Raw genomic sequence first — 23,013 nt, 5'->3', positions numbered from 1 at the left:
AAAAAATGTAGAGGGCGAAACCTTCCCATTCTGGTTGTAACTCACATAATTTCCTATGGCTTAGGCCATCATTTCACAGAAGTTCTTGTCTGCAAGGCATGCCGTATCCAGCCTCCAAGCAGGGCAATGGGCCTGACTCGACTCCAACCTCACATCCACATAATGTGGCGTATGATCTATTTACAATTGCTGAATATTCAGCCCCACTCCCCAGAAGCAGCGACTTCCCCACCACAAAGACATCTATTTGAGAGAACACCCGATTGACATGAGATATGAAGGAGAACTCCCTCTCTCCCGGATGACTGAAACTCCAGGGGTCCACCCCCGCCCATCTTTTCCATGAATACTGCCAATTCTCTCACCATTTCCGAATTAACAAAAAAGCTCGGATTTGACCTGTCCAACTCAGGGTGCAAAACACCCGGGATCTCTTGACTGGACTATTTAGACCCCTCATGTTCCATGTGACAGTCCTGGCAAGGACCTCTGAACCCCTCTCTATTAGGGTCAGCCCCGTGCACCTCGTGGATAGACTGCTGCATGCCAAGGCCTGTCTCTTTGCCCGGCCCATCCTAGATGGCTGCTGCCCTCATTCGACTCCTTAAACATAAAGACCTGCATGGTCAACATGCTGCCCTCCCTCCCCATCCTCACCCCGCCCCCCCCCCCCAGATTATCGATTCCCCCCTTCCCCCTCCCCTCCCTTCGATCTGTCAGCCTACCCTCTTACTCCCAAGAACCCCCCATCTCCCAAAAGACACATGAACCCAGCAGACTCTGACATAATGACTTATTCCCCCCCCTCCCTCTCCCTCCACCCCGTCAGACTGTACGTAACAACAAAGTGCACGGGAGAAAGAAGTGATAGAGAAGTAGGGAGGGAAGTCTAGAATTTAGTAGCCTGGCAGCCGAAGGCACGATCAGCAGTGATGGAGCGAGTGAAATCGGGATGCTTAAGAAGCCAGCAACGATAATGCTGTGCTAATAACGATAACAGTGATGGCCTGAGGGCAGCACGGTGGCGCAGAGGTTAGCACTGCTGCATCACGGCGCCGAGGTCCCAGGTTCGATCCCGGCTCTGGGTCACTGTGCATGAGGGGTTTGCACATTCTCCCCGTGTTTGCAGGGGTTCTGCTGCCCCCACAACCCAAAGATGTGCAGGCTGGGTGGATTGGCCACGCTAAATTGCCTCTTAATTGGAAAAAATGAATTGGTTACTCTAAATTTAAAAGAAAAAAAAATGGCCTGAACGTCAGAGTAACTCCCCACTCTTCGGATAGTGCCACTGGATCTTTTACATTCAGCTGGACAGAAAGTTGAGGCACCGAGTTAACATTTGATCTGAATGCTCTCAGTCTTGCATTGAAGTGTCAGCCCTGATTAGACACTCAACTCCTGGAAGCGGGGCCCAAAACCAATTTTTTTTTGAGTGCGACCACTGAGCCACTTTGGAATGCAAAAACATGAAGTCTCTGACTGTTTGGAACTCACAGGAAATGTGCATTGAAATCCCCATTGACACTGTGGAATGTGTGTATTTAGGCCCTTTGCCATGGTAAGGAGACACAGGTGCTGGTTCTCTGATGGGCTCTAGTGGCGGAATTCCAGCATTGCAACACCAAAAAGATGGAATATGTGAATGCTTTTACAGTGCATTTGAGGCTACTATACATTTTCTTCCTTGCTGCCCAATGTGGGCAAATTCAGTGGCAGAAACCATCTCGCTGCTATTCATAGAATCTAGTATTTACAGTGCAGAAGGAGGCCATTCGGCCCATTGAGTCTGCACCGGCCTTGGAAAGAGCACCCTACCCAAGCCCACACCTCCACCCTATCCCAGTAACCGCACCCAATCTTTTTGGACACTAAGGGAAATTTAGCATGTCCAGTCCACCTAACCTGCACATCTTTGGACTGTGGGAGGAAACCAGAGCACCCGGAGGAAACCCATACGGGAATGGGGACAATGTGCTGACTCCGCAAGCCAGGAAGCGAACCTGGGACCCTGGAGCTGTGAAGCAACTGTGCTAACCACTGTGCTCCTGTGCTGCTATTGTGTGCAGTGGCTGAATATCACAACTAATCTCTGAAATCTTCGCCAAATATATCTATGCAACTAACATTCCAGATCTAGATGGCTGTGTTCTGGGGGAAATCCTTCTCCTCCCAGCATCACAGATGCCAGTCTTGAGCCAATTCAGTTCACTCCAGGTGACATTGAGGAATGGTTGAAAGTACTGGATACAGCAAAGGCTCTGGGCCCTGGCAACATCTCAGCTGTAGTAGTGAAGACTTGTGCTCCAAAACTAGTTGTACCCCTGACCAAGCGGTTCCAGTCCGAATACAGAACTGGCTTCTACCTAACTCTGGTGAAAATTGCCCAGCTATGTCCTTTCCACAAAAAGGAGTCGAAATCTAATCTGGCCAGTTACTGCCCCATCAGTCTACTCTCAATCATCAGTACATGTGCTGTTAACAATGCTTCAAGTGTCACTTATTCAGTCTAACCTTGTTTAACAATGCTCAGTTTGGGATCCACAACGGCCGCTTGACTCAAGACCTTGGCCTTGGTTCAAACATGGACCAAAGAGCTGAAATCTCGGGATGAGAGTGACTGCCCTTGACATCAAGGCAGCATTTGACCAAGTGAGGCATTACGAAGCCCTTGCAGATTTGAAAGCAGTGGGAATCTGGGATAAAACTTCCCACTGGTTGGAGTCATAGGTAGCACGGTAGCACAGTGGTTAGCACTGTTGCTTCACAGCACCAGGGTCCCAGGTTCGATTCCTGGCTTGGGTCACTGCCTGTGCGGAGTCTGCCTGTTCTCCCCGTGTCTGCGTGGGTTTCCTCCGGGTGCTCTGGTTTCCTCCCACAAGCCCCGAAATACGTGCTTGTTGGGTGAATTGGACATTCTGAATTCTTCCTCTGTGTACCTGAACAGGTGCCGGAATGTGGCGTCTAGGGGATTTTCACACTAACTTCATTGCAGTGTAAATATAAGCCTACTTGTGACAATAAAGACGATTGTTATTATAAATGCTGGCCGTGCCACACCCTGTGAATGAATTTTAAAAACTTGTGCTTCTCATTCCTTCCCCACGAATCTGTCCTTTTTTTTCCAAGAAAACTGCAAATCGTTGAATTAACTAAGATTCTGGGACATCATGGCATAGTTCAGTAGTCCCAGTGAGGCCTTTGCAAAGTCATCCGTGCTTTCATCTAACAGTAATCATTTTCAATGAAGTTTTATTCTTTTTTTAGCACAGAAATCACATCCTTTATTTGGTGGAAAACTATCAGACAGTGGTGATAGTTGGCGAAACCGGATGTGGAAAAAGCACTCAGATTCCCCAGGTTGGTATTAAAGTTTCTCTGTGTCTCACTGAATGAGTTGCCACTGGGGCAAGTGACGTATTACAACGTGGATTAACTCACAAAGCACATTTTTACTGCCTAGAGGATATTTTGTGTAGAATTCTGACACACAGTAAATCATAAGGAGCTTTCAAAAACAAACTAAAGGTGTACTTGAAAAGGAAAAAAATTGCAATGCTTTGGGGGAAGAAGTTATATTAATTGGTTAGTTCTTTTACAAAGTTAGTAAAGGCACGATGGGCCAAATGGCCGCCTCCTATGCTGCATCATTCTAAGTGTAGAAAATCACAGGAGTTAAAAAAAAATTTTTGGAGCACCCAATTCTTTTTTTCCAAATAAGAGGCAATTTAGTGTGGCCAAAATCCACCTACCCTCCACACCATTTTGGGTTGTGGCAGACACGGGGAGAATTTGCAAACTCCACACAGACGATGACCCAGGGCCAGGATCGAACCCGGGTCCTCGGCGCCGTGAGGCAGCAGAAATCATGGGATTGTTGATGGGTTTCTGAACCAAACTGCTTTTCTAAAGCATTCTGCTTTTTAAAAAAAATTTAGAGTATACCCAATTCATTTTTTCCAATTAAGGGCAATTTAGCATGGCCAATTCACCTACCCCGCACATCTTTTTGGGTTGTGGGGGTGAAACCCACGCAAACACGGGGAGAATGTACAAACTCCACAGGGACAGTGGCCCAGAGCCGGGATCGAACCTGGGATCTCAACGCCGTGAGGCAGCAGTGCGAACCACAGTGCCACCGTGCTGTCCCCGCATTCTGCTTTTTTACAAGACTGAAAGGAAAGCCATAGCAAAAATTGAAAGTTGTTTGGTTTGCTCTGCCCTTCATGCTCAGCAGCATTGAGTTGCATTAATTGATTAAGCGAGTGTTTAAAAGGATGGAAGATGTTGCTCAGAGAGTTAGTTTCAGTGAGGAAATTCATCTGTTTTGAAATGTCTTCCACAGTTGCCTCTCAAAAAAATGTAAAGTGTGTATTAAGGTAAATTACTAACAGGGCTGACTGCTTCTTTCTCACCCTTCTAACCATGTGTTGACAGTATCTGTTGGAAGCTGGATGGACAGCAGAGGGCCGAGTGATCGGCGTGACACAGCCCCGTAGGGTGGCAGCTATTTCCGTAAGTAGCTGGCTCGCATTGTGTTTCTCTCAGATAAGCATGGGAGTACGTCCTCTTGCAACTGGGAAGGTTGTTAGACTGAAATCTTATGGGTTTGTTCAGGGCACTTCCCCAAACGTGTTTGAAGGCTTTTTAAGGCTTTATAAATTGTTCCCTCATTTAGTCGCCAAATGAACCATTGTTCACCCATTTATATAATAATCTTTTATAATAATTGTTTATTGTCACAAGTAGGTTTACATGAAATTACTGTGAAAAGCCCCGAGTCGCCGCACTCCGGCGCCTGTTCGGGTACACTGAGAGAGAATTCAGGTGTCCAATTCACCTAACAAGCACGTCTTTCGGAACTTGTGGGAGGAAACCAGAGTACCCGGAGGAAACCCACGCAGACACAGGGAGAATGTGCAGACTCCACACAGACAGTGACCCAAGTGGGAATCAAACCTGGGACCCTTGCGCTGTGAAGCAACAGTGCTAACCTCTGTGCTACCTGAACTACTTGGACTTGGCCATTGGAAATATCATTTTAAAATGTGCAGATGACACCAAATTGGGAGGTATAATTAATACTGAGGAAGATTGAGATAGCAAGTTGTTGTGTGCTGGAAAGCACTGTCTGAAAGGGCAAAGGAAGCAGATTCAACAATAACTTTTTTAATATAAATTTAGAGTGCCCAATTCTTTTTTTCCAATTAAGGGGCAGCTTTGTGTGGTCAATCCACCTAGCTTGCACATCTATTTGCATTGTGGGTACATAGGGTACATAGAACATACAGTGCAGAAGGAGGCCATTCGGCCCATCGAGTCGGCAGCGACCCACTTAAGTCCTCACTTCTACCCTATCCCCATAATCCAATAACCCCTCCTAACCTTTATGGTCACTAAGGGCAATTTATCATGGCCAATCCACCTAACCTGCACGTCTTTGGACTGTGGGAGGAAACCGGAGCACCCGGAGGAAACCCACCCACACACGGGGAGAACGTGCAGACTCTGCACAGACAGTGACCCAGCGGGGAATCGAACCTGGGACCCTGGCGCTGTGAAGACATAGTGCTATCCACTTGTACTACCGTGCTGCCCAGACACAGAAAGAATGTGCAAACTCCATACAGACAGTGACCCGAGGCCAGGTTCGAACCTGGGTCCTCGGCGTCGTGTGGTGCCCTTCAACAATAACTTTGAAAGGGAATTGGGTTAATACTTCGCAAGACTGAATCCGGTATGAAATCTCAATCTTCCCAATTGCTTTTCCAACCTTGAATTCTCCATTGTACCTTTAATGTTCGGTGCGTTTGCGTGTATATATGCACACAGTGCGATCATTAATTTGAATGAAGCTTGATCCTGACCAGTTCAGATTTATGGCATTGGATAGTAAAGGGAAACTGATCTAATTTAATCACGAAAGCGTACCTAATAACAATCAAGTGGAACAGAATTATGCATTACGAATTTAGGTCGTGAACATTAAATTGACATTTTGCCTTGTCATCTATGAAAAGCATTGGATGCGATACCATCAATTCCTCCTGTCCTCGGAGCACTCAATAGTTGTTGGCATTCCTTGGTTAGCAGTAATAAATCTGAATTCCAGACTTGCCTGAATAAACCTGACCTGGCTGCACCCTAACTCACAACATGTATCATTCACCAATCATCCTGAAATGGAATTTTAAATTCTCATCCTTATGTTTAAATCCCTCCGTGTTCTCGGCCCTCTGTACGTTTCTGTAATCTTCTCCTGCCCCACAACCATGCAAGAGCTCTGCGTTCCTCCAATTCTGGCTCACCCCCTGGTTCCTTCTTTTATGATCAAGTGAGGAGGGTCAAAAGGCTTCACTTTCCCCCCTCCCCATGTTTGACCGCAACTTTTTTTTTGTTTAAAGAGGATATGCGTACCGAGATCGTACAAGAACCAGTCGGACAGGTTTTCTTGAATTTAAGGAAGAAAGAAGCTGCAAACGAATATGCAGCCTGTCGTTTGAAGACTTGGCTGACTTCAGGCTGAATTTGGTGGTCTTGTGGCTTTCCTTTGGTAGTCTTGATGCACCAGAAAACTGGTGCGGCGGGACGGAGAATCCTGTCGTCAGACTTCGGCAGATGATATTCCTGGGTTTAATTCTTTTGAGAAGTCTCTGTCCGCAGCAGGGACGTTCCTGGATGATCACGGTCAGCAAACGGAGTTCGGAGTTTGCAAGGTGGATTGGAGAGGGAGGGAAGCAGTGGGGGGTTGGGTGCGGGGTGAGGGGTATTCTGTCTCAGCAGATTGTCTTCACTTCTGAAGAGAAAACAAGTGCTTAAACACACAAACGGTTGGCTTGTCATGTGATCTTCTCTCTCCATCTGCCCAGGGATCCAGATAATCCAAACCTCTCAGATACTGAAGCAGTCCATGTCATATGCAGCAAGACCTGGACAACATTAACAGGCACATGGGAACACTGCCACCTGGGAGTTCTCCTCCAAGTCACTCACCACCCTGACTTGAAAATATATCGCCGTTCCTTCACTGTCGCTGGGCCAAAATCGTGAAGCTCCCTGGTGTCATCTGCACATTTTAAAATTATATTTCCAATGACCAAGTCCAAGTAGTTCTGGTAACACAGTGGATAGCACTGTTGCTTCACAGCACCACTTGGGTCACTCTCTGTGCGGAGTCTGCATATTCTCCTTGTGTACTGTAGCAGTTCAAGAGGGCAGCTCACCACCACCTTCTCAAGGGCAATTAAGTCTGAGCAATAAAAGTGCTGGTGTAGCAAGCAACACCAAAACACTGTGAAAGTAATTTTTTTAAAGTCATTGTTAGTGTACGCTAAGCCAAGGTTAACTTGTTTAGGCCCTGTCTATGAAGCTCTCTTAACCAGGGCCCCATTGTCCAAGTGTTTAGGCTAAATAGTTTGTTCCAGCCTCAGGTGACTTACTAATGTGACGGCAGGTGTAGATCCATCAATGTTCCCTGAGGTCGTTGTCTTTGGTGGATTTGCAAACATGCTGTTTCCATTCCAATTAATTGGAATGTGGAATGTGCTGTAATGCAAATTGGGTAAACCATATTTGGCTGGGAGCTACATGACCGTTAGTCTCTGTGTTCAAAAAGTCTCTATTTTTAAAAGTTCAATTCGGGTTTACAGCTGCTGGAATAAAATCTGTTATTTGACATAAAGCACGTTTTCATGACACTTTGTGTAAATGCAAGTTATTGTTGGCCGGCATGACTACTTTGAATGACTGGTCTTGGTGCTGGAAAGGAATTTAGGGGTACAGCTGTGATAATATGGTGAGGCGAGAACTCGGAGAGCTTCCCACTGCCAGCTGGTAATTCCTGAAACCAGATTGGTTCATGTTGATCTTTTTCTCCTGTGCCCGAAGGTGGCAGGACGAGTAGCAGAGGAGCGTGGTGTGGTGTTGGGTCACGAAGTTGGATACTGTATCCGTTTTGACGACTGCACCGATTTCCATGCAACGAGAATAAAGGTAGGGTAACAATTGTTAATGTGTGTCACCAAGATTGGCGCAGTTGGTTAGGGCAGTATTGCACAGGCTGGGAGATTCGCAGTTATGAACCCCCCCCATGCCAAGCTGACTGTTGCCAGCTGAGAATTTGTTGAGTCACTCTCCAGTCCAAAGAGCCCAATCCGTTTGCTTTTCTTCTCCGAGTCTGATTGCTCCTTCCATCCTCTTCCCCAGAAAACAGCATGTTGGGACATTGAATTTTTTCAAGGCTCACTTCCATTGATTTTCAATACGCCACCCACTCAATGATTATAAGGGGAGACAGCATAATGCGTGTGTGTGTGTGTGTATCTTTTTCATTTCTGCCAATCATCTTTTCATTATCACTTGAATCAGAGCTGATTGAGATGTATAAAATCACGAGGGGCATAGATAGAGTAGACAGGAAAAAACCTTTCGCTTTGGTGGAGGGATCAATGACCGGGGGCTTAAATTTTTTTTTTAAATTTTAGGTACCCAATTATTTTTTTCCAATTAAGGGGCAATCCACTGACTCTGCACATCTTTGGGTTTGTGGAGGTGAAACCCACGCAGACCTGGGGAGAATGTGCAAACTCCACACGGACAGTAACCCAGAGCCGGGGTCAAATAACGGCCCTCGGCGCTGTAAGGCAGCAAGGCTAACCACTGTGCCGCCCAAGGGGGGCATAGATTTAAGGTAAGGGGCAGGAGGTTTAGAGGGGATGTGAGGAAAAACGTTTTCACCCACAGATGGTGGGAGGCTGGAACTCACTGCCTGAAAGGGTGGCGGAGGCAGAGACCCTCATAACATTTAAGAAGTTGTTATGGGCCAGGGTTTAGAGAACCCTAAAGTGTATCATGGAGTTCACCTCACCCACAACTTTGAATAGATTGTGGTTATGGGGAGCACGCGGGCCCACTCTGCAGGTGTGATGCAACAGAAATGTACAGCACTTTTAAATTCAAACAGTGTTTATTTATGAAACCAGTTAACTCTTTATAAACCCACAGTAAACATCTTAACAACTATCAGCACCAATAAATCCCCCCAAAGAATACAGTACTCTCTATGTAACTCTTAATCTTTCCTTCCAACATCCATAAGACAAACATAACCTTTTTTACAGAAAGACATCAGGTTTAACTTCACTACTGAGTACAGTTACCACTTTGAAAACACCAAATGAACATTCTTTAGCTGGCAGACATTCATACACATCTTGCTTTGATTACAGCTTCTCCAAATCTAAAACAAAACTAAACACACCCTGTAGCTGCGAGCCCAAAGTGAAAGTAAAAGCAGACAGACAGCCCAGCTCCACCCCACTCTGACATCACTGATAAACACCCATTTCTTAAAGGTATATCCACTACAGCTATTTTAATGAACCACCATTTCTTAAAGGTACTCTCACATAACAAAGTATTTAGATGTGCATTTAAGATGCGAAGGCGTACAGAGCTATGGGACGAGTGCTGAGAAATGGGATTAGAATACATAGGTGGTTGTTTTTGACTGGCTCAAATGCGGTGGGCTGAAGGGACTTTTCTGTATTGTAGACCTTTTTGACTCTTTGATTTAATCAAACTCCAGTACATCTCCTGCTACATCCAGTAATTATATACTTTTAATCTGGAGTACTGTCAGATATAACAAAATATGATAACAAAATATAACAAAATAAATTATACACTGTCATTTTCATTGTGGGCTATAGTACAAAGCAGGCGATATTACATCAACCACCCGCTCGTTCGGCGTCTTATTTCTGCAGTGGCTGGCCCAATTTCTCAAATCACGAAAATGTATTAAGTCTGCAGAACCAAGTATGAGAAAGTTTGGACACCTGTGACAAATTCTAAGAGTTCTAATCTTACTTCAATGTTTAGAAATAGCAGGGGTGGCATAATGGCCCAGTGGTTAGCACTGCTGTCTCACGCCGCCGAGAACCCGGGTTCGATCCCGGCCCAGATCACTGTCCATGCGGAGTTTGTGAATCAATGCAAGAGAACTTTGGCTTTTGGATCCTATTCTGCCGACAACTGCACTTATATTTTTAAATGGTCCCAAAGCCAAATGTGTCCATTAGATCACGACTTATAGTCAGCAGCATATCCAATCCCTGCTCATCAGTTAAAATGTACCAGACCATCATTGACAATAGGCGACTGGGCATCATTGAATTTAACCCCCCTTCCCCCTCCCCTTCCAAGACTCGGAAAGCTTGAAGGTGGTGAGACTGTGGTGGTCTAATTTTATAGACAACAGCAGCCTTCAGGTCGTTCAGCCAGCTTTTCTTTATGTGCTGGTGAGAGATGACAGGCTGAGATCAACCTTGTCCACACACTTTCTATCAGTAGTCAACTGATAGCAACAGTCATTAGTTGCAGTGGAGATTGTGCCTGATATTTAATTGGCAAATGCATTTGGGATCCCGCTACCACAGGGGGCATACTTACCACCCAAAGGCTGTTGCAGTGCCGGTATTAACCAAAAGACCCCTATACCCGTTTAAAAATAAATTTAGAGTACCCAATTTTTTTCCAATTAAGGGGCAATTTAGCGTGGCCAATTCACCTACCCTGCACATCTTTGGGTTGTGGGGGTGAAATCCACACAGACATGTGGAGAATGTGCAAACTCCACACACACAGTGACCCGGGGCCGGAATCGAAGCCAGGTCCTCGGCGGCGTGAGGCAGCAGTGCTAAAAACGACCCATATACCTTAACGTACCACATGCTACTCTGCTTAGTCTTCAGTAATATTCTTATACCACCCCATCATTTCGACCATGTTTGATCCTCATTAATCTATATTCCACTATTCATTTCATATTTTTTCTCCTCAGTTTCCCGTCATAAAAATCACTTATTTGAGCTGGTAAGGAAGCCATATTCATCTATTTAATGGCATATTCTGCACGGTTTGTAGTAGACTCATTAATTAATCCCTAATAATTGATCAAATCTGGCATCTGATTAGTGCTTGATCACCTCAGGTTTTACTTTCTGCCCAGGGCTGACTATAAACACTGAGGTGATCTTGAAGTCTCCTCGACACGTGCAGTATCTGACCGACCGAGAGATTGCATGCATAGGTGGATGCAATGCATGGCTATTGGAGATTGAAATTTGGACACTCTTAATTTGTGTGGTTTAGTATCAGACTGCAAACTGTGTTTACCTGATGAACCATTAAGGGAGCTCTCTGCATTAATATTTTACTTGACTGAATTACATTTTTCAAAACAAAATTATTTTCATTGAACTTTGCTATATTCACTCTGTCCACTATTCCTTGGCGAAGGAAGCGAGCGTCCCTTCTCCCTTGGGACTTTCCCAATCATGGCTGGTATTGAACCTCTGGGAGCTATGTTATTGTGGCATTGATTGATTAGGCATTCTCCTGATCAGATGGTCAGGCCAAAATCTTACCACAAGGCAATTCATAGGCATAAGCAGAGACCTGAGTCATGCCACGCTATTGGTATGCCATTGTGCCACATCAATGGCAGGGTCACATTAAAATGGTTGACACAATATTCTACATTAAACTACAAACAGAAAATTCTGGAAATACCAGCAGGTCAAGCAGCATCCGTGAAACAGAGTTAACCTTTCAGGTCAATGACCTTTCATCCAAACTGGGAAAAGATAGAAATTATAGAACCATAGAATCCCTACAGTGCAGAAGGAGGCCATTCAGCCCATCGGGTCTGCACCGACCCTCTGAAAGAGCACCCTATCCTCCACAACTCCACCTAACCTGTACATCCCTGGACACTAAGGGACAATTTTATCATGGCCTATCCACCTAACCTGCACATCTTTGGACTGTGTGAGGAAACCGGAGCACCCGGAAGAAACCCACGCAGACACGCAAACTCCACACAAAGAAATGTAATAGGTTTGGAGCAGATGAAACGGAGAGTGGATAAAGGACACAAGGGATGAGAGGGTAGAAGACTGGATATTAAATGGGGGAGAGCCAAAGGATGTTGTAATGGGGCAAGTACAGAAGCTGAAGTTGTGCCTAGCGGAGGTATAAATGGCAGAATAATTTTTAAAAATAAATTTAGAGTACCCAATTCATTTTTTCCAATTATGGGGCAATTTAGCGTGGCCAATCCGCCTACCCTGCACGTCTTTGGGTTGTGGAGGTGAAACCCACGCAAGCACGGGGAGAATGTGCAAACTCCACACGGACAGTGACCCAGAGCCGGGATCGAACCTGGGACCTCGGCGCCGTGAAGCAGCAATGCGCCACCATGCTGCCCTTAAGTGACAGAATAATAAACAGCTACCATCCAGTAACAAGAACTGATGAAAAGCCAGATTAGTACCAAAACATGCATGCAAAGAACAGGCAATAAAATGGGGCAGATGTTACAGTCTGAAATTGTTGAGCCTAAAGTCTGCAAAGTGGCTAGTTTGAAAGCTGAGGTGTTGCTCCTCCAGCTGATGTTGAGCTTCATTGTAACCCTGCAGTAGGCTAAGGATTTCTGAATTGAAACACTGATTAATCCTGTATTGTTGTGTCCTAGTTTCTTACAGATGGGATGCTTGTCCGGGAAATGATGGCTGACCCTCTATTGAAGAAATACAGGTAACTATTGAAAGAACGATTCAGTTTTGGGCTGCTACTGTGACTCAGCATTTTTAAAAAAAGTGTGATGTGGAATTGCAAGAAAAATGAATAAACACTGTGCAGCACGCTGTTTTGCAGCTGACACAGGCTCACACCTGACTCTAAATTAGTCAACGTTGTTTAGCATGCACTTTCATTCAGTTCTTCTGGTTGAGAATTATTTTAAGCTTCACACATTTTAGATCAAAACTCTCTGCCTCATCAATGTTAAATCAAATAGAAATAAAAAGCAGTGCAGTTCAACATCCGATATTCTTTCATTCAACATCCGATATTAATTTCCAGGGTTGGCAATGAGTTAAATAGATTGTAAACTAGAAGAATAGAATACCAAGCCTACTGTAATATGTAATATGTATCTCTGGTGTAGATTGGTCTGCTTTTAATGCTGAGAATATTAATCATTTATATTTAATTGACACTATTTCCTGGTAATTAACTTCCCACTTGATAAATGCACAGTGGTCATGTCTCAGCTGTTCATTGTTAAGTGTGAACATTGACACGTATCGATGATGTGCAGCCCACAGTCTTCAGAGCTCTACAGCAGATGAGTAAAAGCTAAATACCGCGGATGCTAGCGATCTGAAATAAAAACAGTAAATGCTGGAAAAGCTCAGTGGGTCTGGCAGCATCTGTGGAGAATGTTACAATCCCAGCTGATGTTAATACCGGACAAGACAGATCCTCTCAATGACTTTTTTAATAAACATTTTATTGAGGTATTTTTTGGCATTGTAACAGCAGCAATATAAACAATGTGACATGAAAATATAAACATAGTGCAAATACCACCTCCCTCCCCAACAGATCCCACCATTAATTAACCCCCTAATCTACGCTAACCTAACTCCCTCCCTCTGCTGATGATTAATTCTCCGCGAAGCAGTCGATGAATCGTTGCCACCTCCGAGCGAACTTAATTTTCTCCAAAAAGAGAAAGCTAGCCTTGTCCGATAGCCAGGTCTCTGACTTCGGGGGCTTTGAGTCCCTCCATGCTAGTCATATCCGCCTCTGGGCTACCAGGGAAGCAAAGGCCAGAACGTCTGCCTCTTTCTCCTCCTGGATTCCCGGATCCTGCGACACCCCGAAAATCGCCACCTCTGGGCTCAATGCCACCCTTGTATTTAATACCTTGGACATGACATCAGCAAACCCCTGCCAAAACCCCCTCAGCTTTGGACACGCCCAGAACATGTGGACATGGTTCGCTGGTCCTCCTGCACATTTTGCACACCTGTCTTCCACCCCAAAGAATGTGCTCATCTGGGCCACTGTCATGTGGGCCCGGTGAACAACCTTGAATTGAATCAGGCTGAGTCTGGCACAAGTTGCGGTCACGTTGACTCTACTCAACGCGTCCGCCCAAGGGCCCTCCTCTGTCTCTCCCCCCAGCTCCTCTTCCCACTTTTGCTTCAGCTCCTCGGTCTGCGTTTCCTCTGATTCCATAAGTTCCTTGTAAATGTCAGAAACGCTCCCCTCACCTATCCATCCTCTGGAAACTACCTTGTCCTGAATCCCCCTTAGCGGCAGGAGTGGGAAGGTTGATACCTGACTACGCAGAAAATCCTGCACCTGCAGATATCGAAATTCGTTCCCCCCCCCCACCAATACAAACTTCTCCTCCAGTACCCTCATACTTGGAAAGCTCCCCTCTATAAACAAGTCCCCCATCCTCTCAATCCCCGCTCTCTGCCATTTTCAGAACCCCCAGTCCGATGCTCCCACTCCTCCCACACATCTCCTCTATTGCCCCCAGACTCTCAAGGCTGCCACCACCACAGGGCTGGTGGAGTACCGCGCCGGCGGGAACGGCAGAGGCGCAGTTACCAGCGCCCCCAAACTTGTGCGCTTGCAAGAAGCCGCCTCCATACGCACTCAATGACTTTTTAAATAAATCTAGAGTACCCAAATATTTTTTCCCAATTAAGCGCCAATTTAGAGTGGCCAATCCACCTACTGCACATCTTTTGGGTTGTGGGGGTGAAACCCACGCAGACACGGGCCGAATGTGCAAACTCCACACAGACAGTGTCCTAGGGCTGGGATCGAACCCGGGTCCTTGGCTCAAGTGCCCTAACTGAGCCTTCATGTCTCATCCTAACATAAGCCTTCTTCTTCCTCTTGACAAGTGCTTCAACTTCCTTAGTAAACCACGGTTCCCTTGCTCGACAACTTCCTCCCTGCCTGACAGGTACATACTTATCAATATGAATATGTCATACCACAGCCCAAAAATGCCTCCATTGTGACATCCACACGCAGCAAATATGTCCCTCCAGAATGGGAATCCTCTTTGGTGTTTTCTCTTCCCTGACCTAGGGACTTTGAGGCCATTGATAGCCCCTTCATACACAGAACTCAGCACAAACCATGATCCACCTTGGAATTTTCCTGGTTCAGTACGGCTCATGTACACTCAGAATCATGAAGGCAGCATGAAAGAAGTTGGGGCGGCACGAAGGCGTTGTAATTAGCACTGCTGCCTCACGGCGCCGAGGATCCGGGTTCGATCCCGGCCCCAGGTCACTCTCTGTATGGAGTTTGTACATTCTCCCCGTGTCTGTATGGGTCTCACCCCCACAACCCTAAGATGTGCGAGGTAGGTGGATTGGCCACGCTAAATTGCCCCTTAATTGGAAAAAAATAATAATTGGGTACTTAAAATTTTTAAAAGAAGCAAGTTTGAGATAAAGATAGTTGGACCAGCCAAGTTTGTTTCTTCACAACTTAATTCTCACACCTTAGCATCCATCGGGATTTTGCTTGACAGATTATCCTGCATTAAGACCTTTCTTGTGTCTAATGTAAATTTGCTTTTAACTAATTATATGTCAGACTTGTCTTGTTTTATTTTCAGGTAATTTATTTAAGTGTTGTCTTATCTACCCCTTAAATACCTTTAGACATTCCCAAGGGATCGCTATATTTGTCAAATTCTCTTTGTCCAATGTAACAAATTTGCAGAATTATTTCTTTTGGGCAGCTTGTAAATAAAATATAGAGGAATCAATGAAAATATTATGAGGATCACAGGAGTCTGGTTTGTACCTGTAACCTAGATAAACCTAGATATTTTAGTTCCAATGTGAACCTATTTAAAATGCACAGGTTAATGCTGATGGTAAATTTACACTAATTAATAAAACTAGGCTTATGATTCTTCATGGGACATGTTCCTGATTTGAGCCTTACTGTGTGTGTAACTAACGAACTTGTGTTCATCTGGGCTACTGATTTTGGTCACAGAATGAAAGAGGTAAATATGAGGTGGGAAAGAATGTAAATAAAACACCTATCATGGAACTCGCACGTGGGGTTGGTTTCCCGTCATGCCACACCAGATTTCGGAATTCTCCATTTCGCCGGCTGTTCAATGGGGTTTCCCATTGTGGAGTAGCCCCACGCAGTCGGGCAACCCCCGGCTGCCAATAAAACGGAGAATGCTGACGGCGGAGAATTCAGCCCATGGTATTGTAGGTGGGTAGGATTTGATATTCTGGCTCCTCCCTCCACCATGCCAAATCAAGTGCGTTGCCAATATTTAACCCTTTTAGTTAGACGTTTCCCAGAGTGAAGTTGGAAACTGAATTAATCCAACCCAACAGAGCATTTTTATCCAAAAACCGATTTGAAGGCTAGCATTGCAGGAGACCAAAGAGTTGACATGTGGGCCATGGTGAATCGGAAGGGGGGAATCGTTTGCAAATTGAGAACAACAAGGAGGAAAAAATCTGGGATGAGGATCAGTAGTGAATTTTTTTATTAACTCCAGGCCTTGCACCCAAAATATCCAGGCTGGCACTCCAAGGCAGCTGAGGGGGTGCTGCACTACTGGAGGTATCATTTTTGGATGAGACGTTAAACTACGTCAGCCCTCCCAGATGGATGGAAGCAGACCAGTCCAGTGACACTATTTCAGAGGGGCAGGGGAGTTATCCCTGGTGTCTTGGCTAATATGTACCCTCCATTAACACCACAAAAAATATATTAGCCAGTCATTATCTTATTGCTGTTTGTGGGAGCTTGCTGTGCACAAATTGCTGTCTTTCCTAAATTACAGGAGTGACGTTTCCAAAGTATTTCATTGATTGTAAAATACTTTGGGGTGTACTGTGGATGTGAAGAGCTCTACACAAATGCAATCTTTCTTTATTCAAAGATGTTTATTTTTAGCTATCAAAATCCATGGAAGGAATTTACTGACCTCTCCTGTGGCAGGTTTGGCACAGGGGCATTTAATCAGGTGGAAGGGTGATGGATAGGGGCCCTGCCCCCTTGCTGCCATTGTCCTGAGTAGTTTGTGGCAGGAAAGCCCCTGGACGGCTTTCCTGCCCGCCACCAATTGAGCCACTTAAGTGGACAATCCCCCACTTCGGGAACCGGCATGCAGGAAGCCCAAAAGGCAATCCATGGTGTGTTTGTGGACGTCCAAGGGTTCCTTTGTTGTCGGGCACTCAGTGACTGATCGAAGGGCCTAGCATTAGGTAGAGGGGGGGAGGGGGGGGGGGGCTGCTGAAAGCCACCTTGTGCCCATGCTGCCAACAATCTCCCTCAACACCTCTTCCCCAATCACTCAGGTTCGTGGCGATCCTAAGCCTCAGGTAGGTGTAGTACTGGTAACGGCCACCCTCTCCCCAGTACTGCTGCTGCACACTGAAGAAATGTCAGCCTATAATTGACCAGCTCAGTGAGCGGGATTTCCACCCTCAGGATCCTTGATCCCGAGGAAGGACCTCACCAATCAATTAAGTGCCTGGAGCAATGTGGGGCTGTGCTGCTTTCCAGTGCACAGGCATGACCTCCATCAGCTCGATTCCATATTTTATCATCACTGAACCTCTAGAAATGTTAATTTTGTAAATTTGTCACACTGCATGTTACAAAAAAGATTGCAGACTTTCCATCTTTTTTCTTTATTTTTTACCATACCTGTGTAATCTGGTGATATATTTTATGTGCGGTACTTTAAGGATCCTCCTGTTAACCCCTGATGGTCACCTGTTTTTTCCTTTTAATTTCTGTTTTTCTGCTATTTCAATTTTTGTACATGGGTAATTAATGGCTTTAAGATGAACTTCACCTTTAATTCACGTGGCTGGAAAACTGAGGATTGACTTATGACCTCAGGCAAGGCAGGTTACAAAGAGCTATTTATATTTCGCATCAGCAGATTTTTTTTTTTGTAAATTTAGAATACCCAATTCATCTTTTCCAATTAAGGGGCAATTTAGCATGGCCAATCCACCTAACCTGCACATCTTTTGGTTTGTGGGGGTGAAACCCACGCAAACGCGGAGAGAATGTGCAGACTCCACACGGACAGTGACCCAGAGCCGGGATCGAACCTGGGATCTCGGCGCCGTGAGGCAGCAGTGCTGACCCACTGTGCCACCGTGCTGCCCAAGCAGAGTCAAGGAGGATCAGTGATGACACACCGTGAAGGGCGTAGTTGTTGGCCAATGGACTGTTTCAATTTGCCAGGCCTTATCGAAGGCCCCTGCCGAATGGTCGGGGTTTTCTCTGGAATGTTCCTTCCCCTGTCTGACTGTGCTTGCTTTTACTTTCATTTTTGTAAGAAGCTGGAGGGTCACAGCCCTGATCTCCCTCTCTCATGGAAGGGATTCTTTCTGAAGATCCAAAGTATAGACCTTTCTCTCTCCACAACCAGCTTGAACTGCAGGAAATTCAGTCCAGCCACCAGCTGTAGGCCGGGTCAGTTGTCTAAATACCCTTTTTTAAAGCTCGTGGGGAACTCTTCTTATCTCAGTAAGGCGCTCGGTCATTTTGGTGGAGTTGGAAACAAGTAAGAATTAAACAGGCCTGGGGAGGATCCTTTGAGTGAAGGCCCAGCTTAATAAAAGATAAAGTTACTCCCCAGAGGGAATTCTACAGCCTGGGAGTTCTTACTCAATGTTGCTCTCAGATTATCCTCGTTAGCAATCCATCTGATAGCTTTGATCACTAAGCATGCTGCAACAACCTCAACATCGGAAGCAAGGACATTCACCTTTCATTTCATAGTTTAATTCCTGTTATTTTTACCCCTCCCTCTGTGTGTTGTGTGTCAATGTGTGTTTGGGTAGAGGGTGGGATGGTAAACGGGGGAGGGGGGGTAGTAGATTAGCTATTCGTTCTGTTATTCTGTTACAATTATTGCAAATTTCAACTCTGTTCCTGTTATAAATAAACAGTTATTGTGTTCAACTTACAAACCTGATGGCTATAATGTATTGTGTACTCTAGAACCCAAGGAGTCTGCAAAGTTTATACAAATTATTGGTTAATTCACTTATGTTGGGACTCTGGGGTCTGTGAGACTGGATTTGACCGCACACTAGCTCAGGGTGTCGTAACAGTGTTCACCTCCGTACTCTTGTGTACCAGAAACATGATGATTGTTTCATATGTCTGACTTTCTAATGTATTCTTGTGTTTACCCTTATTTCAGTGTCCTGCTGTTGGATGAGGCCCATGAAAGAACTTTGTACACAGACATAGCTATTGGCTTATTAAGAAAGGTCAGCATTCAGTAATGCACTTTGAATATGTTTGGTGAATGAAAACCTCAAGATGTTTGGTTCCTGGAAGCTAGGATCTGAGATTGTAGAAGAAAACATTTTCAGTTTGTATTAAACTTATCAAGGTTGAACCCTGCGGGGGAGGCCCCGCAAACCACGTTCATATGTTTTGGTCCTGTCCAAAGCTGGAGGATTACTGGAAGGAGGTGTTTAGGGTAATTTCTAAAGTGGTGCACGTGAAACTGGACCCGGGCCCTCGGGAGGCCATATTCGGGGTGTTCGGACCAGCCGGGGTTCGAAACGGGCGGGGAGGCAGTTGTTGTAGCCTTCGCCTTGTTGATCACCCGAAGGCGGATCCTGTTAGGGTGGAGATCAACCTCTCCACCCTGTGCCCTGGCGTGGCAGTGCGGCCTGCTGGAATTCTTAACGCTTGAAAAGGGCAAATTTGAACTGAGGGGAAGGATGGAGGGGGTTCTACAATTCATGGGTGTTATTCATTATGCACTTTCGAGAATTGGATCACAGCGAGCATTTGTGGGGCTGGGGGTTGGGAGGGTTGGGGGGAGCGAGACTGTATGCATTAATGGTGACTATGGGTGATTCCTGATTCCTTTTTGACATTTGTTTATGTTAACATGGGGGCTAATGTCTGGGGTTTGGTGGGACGATGGGATCATTGTTATTGATATGGGGATTGACATTACATTCATTACTGTTTATTGTTGGATGTAAATTTTGGAGAGAATGTGAAAAAGGAGGATAAAAAAATATTTTAAAAAAAAACTTATTAAGGCAGCACGGTGGCACAGTGGTTAGCACTGCGGCCTCATGGCGCCGAGGTCCCAGGTTCAATCCTGGCTCTGGGTCACTGTCCGTGTGGAGTTTGCACAGTCTCCCCATGTCTGCGTGTGTCTCACCCCCACAACCCAAAGATGTGCAGGTTAGATGGATTGGTCACACTAAGTGAAGTTTTTTACCCAATTATTTTTTTCCAATTAAGGGGCAATTTAGCGTGGCCAATCCACCTAACCTGCACATCTTTTGGGTTGTGGGGGTGAAACCCACGCAGGCACTGGGAGAATGTGCAAACTCCACACAGACAGTGACCCAGGGCCGGGATTCGAACCCGGGTCCTCAGCGCCGTAGGCAGCAATGCTAACCACTGTGCCACCGTGCTGCCCGGAAATTTATTTTTAAAAAACGTATCTGTAGATATTTCTTGATTTGGAGGTGGTACAGTTGTTCACACTGCTGCCTCACAGCGCCAGAGACCCGGGTTCAATTCCGACCTTGGGTGTCTATCTGTGTGGAGTTTGCACTCTCTCCGTGTGTCTGCGGGGTTTCCTCCGGGTGCTCCGGTTTCCTCCCACAGTCCAAAGATTGGCCATGCTAATTTGCCCCTAGTGTCCAAGATGTTCAGGTTAGGTGGGGTTAGGGATGGGGGGCTGAGGGGGAGTTAGCCTGGGTGGGGTGCTCTTTCAGAGGGTTGGCGCTGACTCGATGGGCTGATTGGCCTCCTTCACTGTAAGAATTCTATGTTTCTATTCTATTCTGTGTTTCTAAGAAGTACACAGCAGGGCTGGGATTGTCCCCTACCCGGCAGGGCGGGGGGTCCCGGAGTGGCGCCAACCACTCTGGCGTCGGGCCTCCCCAAGGGTGCGGAATTCTCCAAAACCGGCGCCAACGGCCTTTGATGCCCGCACGCCCCCGATCGCGGGCCAGGCCACCGTGGGGGCACCCCCTGGGGTCCGATTGCCCCACACGCCCCCCCCCCCCCCCCCCCCCCCCCCCCGGGAACCGCTCACGCCACCAATCCCGCCGCCACCAGAGGTGGTTGAAACCACGGCGGTGGGAGAGGCCTCTCAGCGGCGGGACTTCGGCCCATCGCGGGCCGGAGAATCGCCGCAGGGGGCTCGCCGATCGGCACGGTGCGATTCCCGCCCCCGCCAATTCCCGTGTGGCGGAGAATTGCAGCCACGGCGGGGGCGGGATTTTCGCCGGTCCTGGCCGATTCTCCGACCCTGCGGGGGGGGGTCAGAGAATTTCGCCCCAGATCTATCACTGCCAAGAGAGAGACGTGTGATTTCTGGATGGTCATTAGATTATATTTATGGGGGCAGCACGGTGGCCTAGTGGTTAGCACAACCGCCTCACGGCGCTGAGGTCCCAGGTTCGATCCCGGCTCTGGGTCACTGTCCGTGTGGAGTTTGCACATTCTCCCCGTGTCTGTGTGGGTTCCGCCCCCACAACCCAAAAACGTGCAGAGTAGGTGGATTGGCCACGCTAAATTGCCTCTTAATTGGAAAAATGATTGCGTACTCTAAATTTATTTAAAAAAAGATTATATTTATGAATCATTAAGATTAAATAATATACAGCCCACAATACCTCTGTTCTGTTTTATATTTAAAAAAAACTATTGACAGCCCTAACTCTGAACCCGTGTCTGTACCTAGCTGATTCTATCTTGCTTTCCCCTCTGCAAGCATATCTTGTCCAATAAACATACCTACTGCTCCCTAACATCCAAAGTCAAAAACAGTGCTGAAATCTGTCAAAGGATTGGACAAGCCAAAAGCTTTTTTAGTCCGAAAGATCTCAGAAATAATGCATTAATTTTGATGACAAAAATGCATTGATCGTCATATACACTCTCCTTTCTGTGCAGATTCAAAAGAAGAGAGGAGATCTTCGACTTATTGTGTCCTCGGCTACACTGGATGCAGAGGTATGTCCTACAGATGCAATGTATGTATAAACCCGGAGTAGGTATATCATTCCCCTCCCTATCTCTGTAACCTCCTACAACGCTCCAGATCTGTGCTTTCAACTACCTCAGTCTTAAATTCTGAAATTTACTACCCAAAACCTAATGCATCTTTACCTTTTCCACCTACTCCTTTAACAAGTTTTTGATGACCTGCCCTTGTATCTCCTCATGTGGCCTGGGTCACTTCAATGAAGAGCCTTGGAATGCTATGCTATGTGAAGCGTGCATTTTGAACGCAAATTGTTGCTGTTGCATCTCGTGGACTAATTTGAACTCAAGGCTGCACTTAAAGGCACAATTGGGACAGGAGGATCACTTCTTTGTGTGATTGGAAGACCAGTAACACATTTGTGGGTGTAATGTAAGGTAGAAATGGGGACAAGTCACTCAATTGTAGATTGCCTCCCAATAATCCCCTTCGCTTAACCAATCTGCTACAGGAAAATACAGGTTATTGAGTTAAATTTCCATGGTAGGAGGTGGGGGAGGGGCTTCTGATTATCCTATCACAACGTCAGCGGAGCCTCCAGCAAAAAGCCATTCATGTGTGGTTTATGAATCTTCCACTGAGGTTACAAAAGACAATCGGAAGAATCTTACCCATGTACTTAATCCATGTTACCTACGAACATACAAAATAGGAGCACAAGTAGGCCACTCGGACCCCTCAAGCCCATTCCACCATTTGATAAGATCATAGCTGATGTGTTTGTGTTTCGAGTTCTACACTCCCTCAATAACTATTGATTCCCTCTGCCTTAAAAATATTCAATGACCCAGGCTCTACCGCCTTCTGAGACAGAGAGTTCCAACGTTGCACAGCCTCCTTGAGAGATAAATATTCTCCTCATCTCTGATCCTAAAAGGGCGACCCTTGGTTTTAACACAGTGTCCCATAGTTCTGGACTCCCCCAAAAGGGGAAACATCCCTTCCACATCCACCTTGTCAAGACCATTCAGGATCTTAGATACTTCAATCATGTCATCCCTCATTCTTCTAAACTCCAGTGGAGACAAGCCCAGTCTGTCTATCCGTTCCCGATAAGATAGCCCACTCTTTCCAGGTGTCAATCTGGTAAAACT

The 23,013-nt window shown here is 46.0% G+C and overlaps 1 protein-coding gene across 1 annotated transcript in view; it reads left to right on the top strand.

Moving 5' to 3' along the window:
• dhx35 (DEAH-box helicase 35) overlaps positions 1–23,013 on the top strand; it is a 91,958-nt gene that overhangs the window by 19,996 nt on the left and 48,949 nt on the right. The window contains exons 3-8 of the mRNA XM_038803593.1: positions 3,265–3,357; positions 4,435–4,512; positions 7,885–7,989; positions 12,536–12,597; positions 19,091–19,160; positions 21,829–21,888. Of these exons, the coding sequence (XP_038659521.1) occupies positions 3,265–3,357; positions 4,435–4,512; positions 7,885–7,989; positions 12,536–12,597; positions 19,091–19,160; positions 21,829–21,888 (468 nt within the window). The remainder of the gene's footprint in view (positions 1–3,264; positions 3,358–4,434; positions 4,513–7,884; positions 7,990–12,535; positions 12,598–19,090; positions 19,161–21,828; positions 21,889–23,013) is intronic.

This window comes from Scyliorhinus canicula, chromosome 7 (genome assembly GCF_902713615.1).
Source record: "Scyliorhinus canicula chromosome 7, sScyCan1.1, whole genome shotgun sequence".
In the NCBI taxonomy this organism is placed as follows: domain Eukaryota; kingdom Metazoa; phylum Chordata; class Chondrichthyes; order Carcharhiniformes; family Scyliorhinidae; genus Scyliorhinus; species Scyliorhinus canicula.
The sequence above is the reverse complement of the archived record's forward strand: the minus strand, read 5'-3'. Positions and strand labels throughout refer to the sequence as shown.